This window comes from Eimeria tenella, genomic scaffold, assembly GCF_000499545.2.
Source record: "Eimeria tenella Houghton genomic scaffold, Eth_scaff385, whole genome shotgun sequence".
Taxonomy (NCBI): Eukaryota; Apicomplexa; class Conoidasida; order Eucoccidiorida; family Eimeriidae; genus Eimeria; species Eimeria tenella.
In genome coordinates this window covers 4,175-8,633 of record NW_013544770.1, presented here as the reverse complement: position 1 = coordinate 8,633, position 4,459 = coordinate 4,175, and the positions used below count along the sequence as shown (strand labels likewise).

The following is a 4,459-nucleotide window of genomic DNA, read 5'->3' as shown; positions in this document are numbered from 1 at the left end:
GTTTTTGGTGCCGCGACGACACTTTGGTTTGTGGGTGGGCTGCAGTTGGAGCGGCTGGGGAGGCGGTCGCTGTGGCTGAGGGAGGGGGTTCGGAGAGGAGGGAGCGCCGTTTTGGAGGTGAAGAGGAGGAAGCGCATGGGAGGTGGCTTGCAGGAGAGAGGCGGGCCGCGCGTGTCGGAAAATAGTGCGATGCAGCGGAGGAGGTGACTAGCGGAGGACAGGGCAGGTTGCGTGGGGGTGCGCTGTGGAAGGTCACCTGCGGGACTCGTCGGCTGTTTAGTCTAGTGGTATGATTCTCGCTTAGGGTGCGAGAGGTCCCGGGTTGAAATCCCGGAACAGCACCTCGACGTGGCGGGTGGGTGCACCAAGTGCTGCGCATTTTGTCCCCGACCCAACTGCTCATGCTGATGCCTCCTCCAAACCGAGGTGGGTTGTGTGTGGTGGTTTGACGGGTCGTGAATGGAAGCTTGCAGCACGAGGACAAGGGAGTGGTTGTGTTCGGTGCATTCCGCTGCTCGTTTTTGGTGCGGCGATGACACTTTGGTTTGTGGGTGGGCTGCAGTTGGAGCGGCTGGGGAGGCGGTCGCTGTGGCTGAGGGAGGGGGTTCGGAGAGGAGGGAGCGCCGTTTTGGAGGTGAAGAGGAGGAAGCGCATGGGAGGTGGCTTGCAGGGGAGAGGCGGGCCGCGCGTGTCGGAAAATAGTGCGATGCAGCGGAGGAGGTGACTAGCGGAGGACAGGGCAGGTTGCGTGGGGGTGCGCTGTGGAAGGTCACCTGCGGGATTCGTCGGCTGTTTAGTCTAGTGGTATGGTTCTCGCTTAGGGTGCGAGAGGTCCCGGGTTCAATTCCCGGAACAGCCCCTCGACGTGGCAGATGGGTGCACCAAGTGCTGCGCATTTTGTCCCCGCCGCAACTGCTCATGCTGCTGCCTCCTCCAAACCGAGGTGGGTTGTGTGTGGTGGTTTGGCCGGTCGTGAATGGAAGCTTGCAGCACGAGGACAAGGGAGTGGTTGTGTTCGGTGCATTCCGCTGCTCGTTTTTGGTGCGGCGATGACACTTTGGTTTGTGGGTGGGCTGCAGTTGGAGCGGCTGGGGAGGCGGTCGCTGTGGCTGAGGGAGGGGGTTCGGAGAGGAGGGAGCGCCGTTTTGGAGGTGAAGAGGAGGAAGCGCATGGGAGGTGGCTTGCAGGGGAGAGGCGGGCCGCGCGTGTCGGAAAATAGTGCGATGCAGCGGAGGAGGTGACTAGCGGAGGACAGGGCAGGTTGCGTGGGGGTGCGCTGTGCGTTGTGGAAGGTCACCTGCGGGATTCGTCGGCTGTTTAGTCTAGTGGTATGATTCTCGCTTCGGGTGCGAGAGGTCTTGCGTTGAATTCCCAAAACAGCCCCTCGACGTGGCGGATGGGTGCACCAAGTGCTGCGCATTTTGTCCCCGCCGCAACTGCTCATGCTGCTACCTCCTCCAAACCGAGGTGGGTTGTGTGTGGTGATTTGGCCAGTCGTGAATGGAAATTTGCAGCACGAGGACAAGGGCGTGGTTGTGTTCGGTGCATTCCGCTGCTCGTTTTTGGTGCGGCGACGACACTTTGGTTCGTGGGTGGGCTGCAGTTGGAGCGGCTGGGGAGGCGGTCGCTGTGGCTGAGGGAGGGGGTTCGGAGAGGAGGGAGCGCCGTTTTGGAGGTGAAGAGGAGGAAGCGCATGGGAGGTGGTTTGCAGGGGAGAGGTGGGCCGCGCGTGTCGGAAAGTAGTGCGATGCAGCGGAGGAGGTGACTAGCGGAGGACAGGGCAGGTTGCGTGGGGGTGCGCTGTGGAAGGTCACCTGCGGGATTCGTCGGCTGTTTAGTCTAGTGGTATGATTCTCGCTTAGGGTGCGAGAGGTCTTGGGTTGAATTCCCGGAACAGCCCCTCGACGTGGCGGATGGGTGCACCAAGTGCTGCGCATTTTGTCCCCGCCGCAACTGCTCATGCTGATGCCTCCTCCAAACCGAGGTGGGTTGTGTGTGGTGGTTTGACGGGTCGTGAATGGAAGCTTGCAGCACGAGGACAAGGGCGTGGTTGTGTTCGGTGCATTCCGCTGCTCGTTTTTGGTGCGGCGATGACACTTTGGTTTGTGGGTGGGCTGCAGTTGGAGCGGCTGGGGAGGCGGTCGCTGTGGCTGAGGGAGGGGGTTCGCAGAGGAGGGAGCGCCGTTTTGGAGGTGAAGAGGAGGAAGCGCATGGGAGATGGCTTGCAGGGGAGAGGCGGACCGCGCGTGTCGGAAAATAGTGCGATGCAGCGGAGGAGGTGACTAGCGGAGGACAGGGCAGCTTGCATGGGGGTGCGCTGTGGAAGGTCCCTTGCGGGATTCGTCGGCTGTTTAGTCTAGTGGTATGATTCTCGCTTAGGGTGCGAGAGGTCTTGCGTTGAATTCCCGGAACAGCCCCTCGACGTGGCGGATGGGTGCACCAAGTGCTGCGCATTTTGTCCCCGCCGCAACTGCTCATGCTGCTGCCTCCTCCAAACCGAGGTGGGTTGTGTGTGGTGGTTTGGCCGGTCGTGAATGGAAGCTTGCAAGAAGAGGAGAAGGGCGTGGTTGTGTTCGGTGCATTCCGCTGCTCGTTTTTGGTGCGGCGACGACACTTTGGTTCGTGGGTGGGCTGCAGTTGGAGCGGCTGGGGAGGCGGTCGCTGTGGCTGAGGGAGGGGGTTCGGAGAGGAGGGAGCGCCGTTTTGGAGGTGAAGAGGAGGAAGCGCATGGGAGGTGGCTTGCAGGGGAGAGGCGGGCCGCGCGTGTCGGAAAGTAGTGCGATGCAGCGGAGGAGGTGACTAGCGGAGGACAGGGCAGCTTGCGTGGGGGTGCGCTGTGGAAGGTCACCTGCGGGATTCGTCGGCTGTTTAGTCTAGTGGTATGATTCTCGCTTAGGGTGCGAGAGGTCTTGTTTTGAATTCCCGGAACAGCCCCTCGACGTGGCGGATGGGTGCACCAAGTGCTGCGCATTTTGTCCCCGCCGCAACTGCTCATGCTGCTGCCTCCTCCAAACCGAGGTGGGTTGTGTGTGGTGGTTTGGCCGGTCGTGAATGGAAGCTTGCAAGAAGAGGAGAAGGGCGTGGTTGTGTTCGGTGCATTCCGCTGCTCGTTTTTGGTGCGGCGACGACACTTTGGTTCGTGGGTGGGCTGCAGTTGGAGCGGCTGGGGAGGCGGTCGCTGTGGCTGAGGGAGAGGGTTCGGAGAGGAGGGAGCGCCGTTTTGGAGGTGAAGAGGAGGAAGCGCATGGGAGATGGCTTGCAGGGGAGAGGCGGGCCGCGCGTGTCGGAAAATAGTGCGATGCAGCGGAGGAGGTGACTAGCGGAGGACAGGGCAGGTTGCGTGCGGGTGCGCTGTGGAAGGTCACCTGCGGGATTCGTCGGCTGTTTAGTCTAGTGGTATGATTCTCGCTTCGGGTGCGAGAGATCCCGGGTTGAAATCCCGGAACAGCCCCTCGACGTCGCGGATGGGTGCGCCAACTGCTGCGCATTGTGTCCCCGACCCAACTGCTCATGCTGCTGCCTCCACCAAGCCGAGGTGGGTTGTGTGTGGTGATTTGGCCGGTCGTGAATGGAAGCTTGCAAGAAGAGGACAAGGGCGTGGTTGTGTTCGGTGCATTCCGCTGCTCGTTTTTGGTGCGGCGACGACACTTTGGTTCGTGGGTGGGCTGCAGTTGGAGCGGCTGGGAGCCGGTCGCTGTGGCTGAGGGAGGGGGTTCGGAGAGGAGGGAGCGCCGTTTTGGAGGTGAAGAGGAGGAAGCGCATGGGAGATGGCTTGCAGGGGAGAGGCGGGCCGCGCGTGTCGGAAAATAGTGCGATGCAGCGGAGGAGGTGACTAGCGGAGGACAGGGCAGGTTGCATGGGGGTGCGCTGTGGAAGGTCACCTGCGGGATTCGTCGGCTGTTTAGTCTAGTGGTATGATTCTCGCTTAGGATGCGAGAGGTCTTGCGTTGAATTCCCGGAACAGCCCCTCGACGTGGCGGATGGGTGCACCAAGTGCTGCGCATTTTGTCCCCGCCGCAACTGCTCATGCTGCTGCCTCCTCCAAACCGAGGTGGGTTGTGTGTGGTGGTTTGGCCGGTCGTGAATGGAAGCTTGCAAGAAGAGGAGAAGGGCGTGGTTGTGTTCGGTGCATTCCGCTGCTCGTTTTTGGTGCGGCGACGACACTTTGGTTCGTGGGTGGGCTGCAGTTGGAGCGGCTGGGGAGGCGGTCGCTGTGGCTGAGGGAGGGGGTTCGCAGAGGAGGGAGCGCCGTTTTGGAGGTGAAGAGGAGGAAGCGCATGGGAGATGGCTTGCAGGGGAGAGGCGGGCCGCGCGTGTCGGAAAATAGTGCGATGCAGCGGAGGAGGTGACTAGCGGAGGACAGGGCAGGTTGCATGGGGGTGCGCTGTGGAAGGTCACCTGCGGGATTCGTCGGCTGTTTAGTCTAGTGGTATGATTCTCGCTTAGGGTGCAAGAGTTC

The 4,459-nt window shown here is 61.6% G+C and overlaps 3 protein-coding genes across 3 annotated transcripts; all 3 read right to left on the bottom strand.

Annotated features, from left to right (window-relative positions):
- Positions 1-281: 281 nt before the first annotated feature.
- Positions 282-896, bottom strand: ETH_00000545 (uncharacterized protein; the record flags this gene model as incomplete). The annotated part of the gene is made up of 1 exon (XM_013379721.1): positions 282-896. The coding sequence occupies one exon, from the start codon at positions 894-896 to the stop codon at positions 282-284; it is 615 nt and encodes a 204-aa protein (XP_013235175.1).
- Positions 897-916: 20 nt separating this feature from the next.
- ETH_00000540 (uncharacterized protein) lies at positions 917-1,420 on the bottom strand (the record flags this gene model as incomplete). Its single annotated transcript, XM_013379720.1, has 1 exon — positions 917-1,420. One exon carries the CDS (start codon positions 1,418-1,420, stop codon positions 917-919), a length of 504 nt encoding a protein of 167 aa, XP_013235174.1.
- Positions 1,421-1,448: 28 nt separating this feature from the next.
- Positions 1,449-1,937, bottom strand: ETH_00000535 (uncharacterized protein; the record flags this gene model as incomplete). The annotated part of the gene is made up of 1 exon (XM_013379719.1): positions 1,449-1,937. One exon carries the CDS (start codon positions 1,935-1,937, stop codon positions 1,449-1,451), a length of 489 nt encoding a protein of 162 aa, XP_013235173.1.
- Between the last annotated feature and the right edge of the window lie 2,522 nt (positions 1,938-4,459).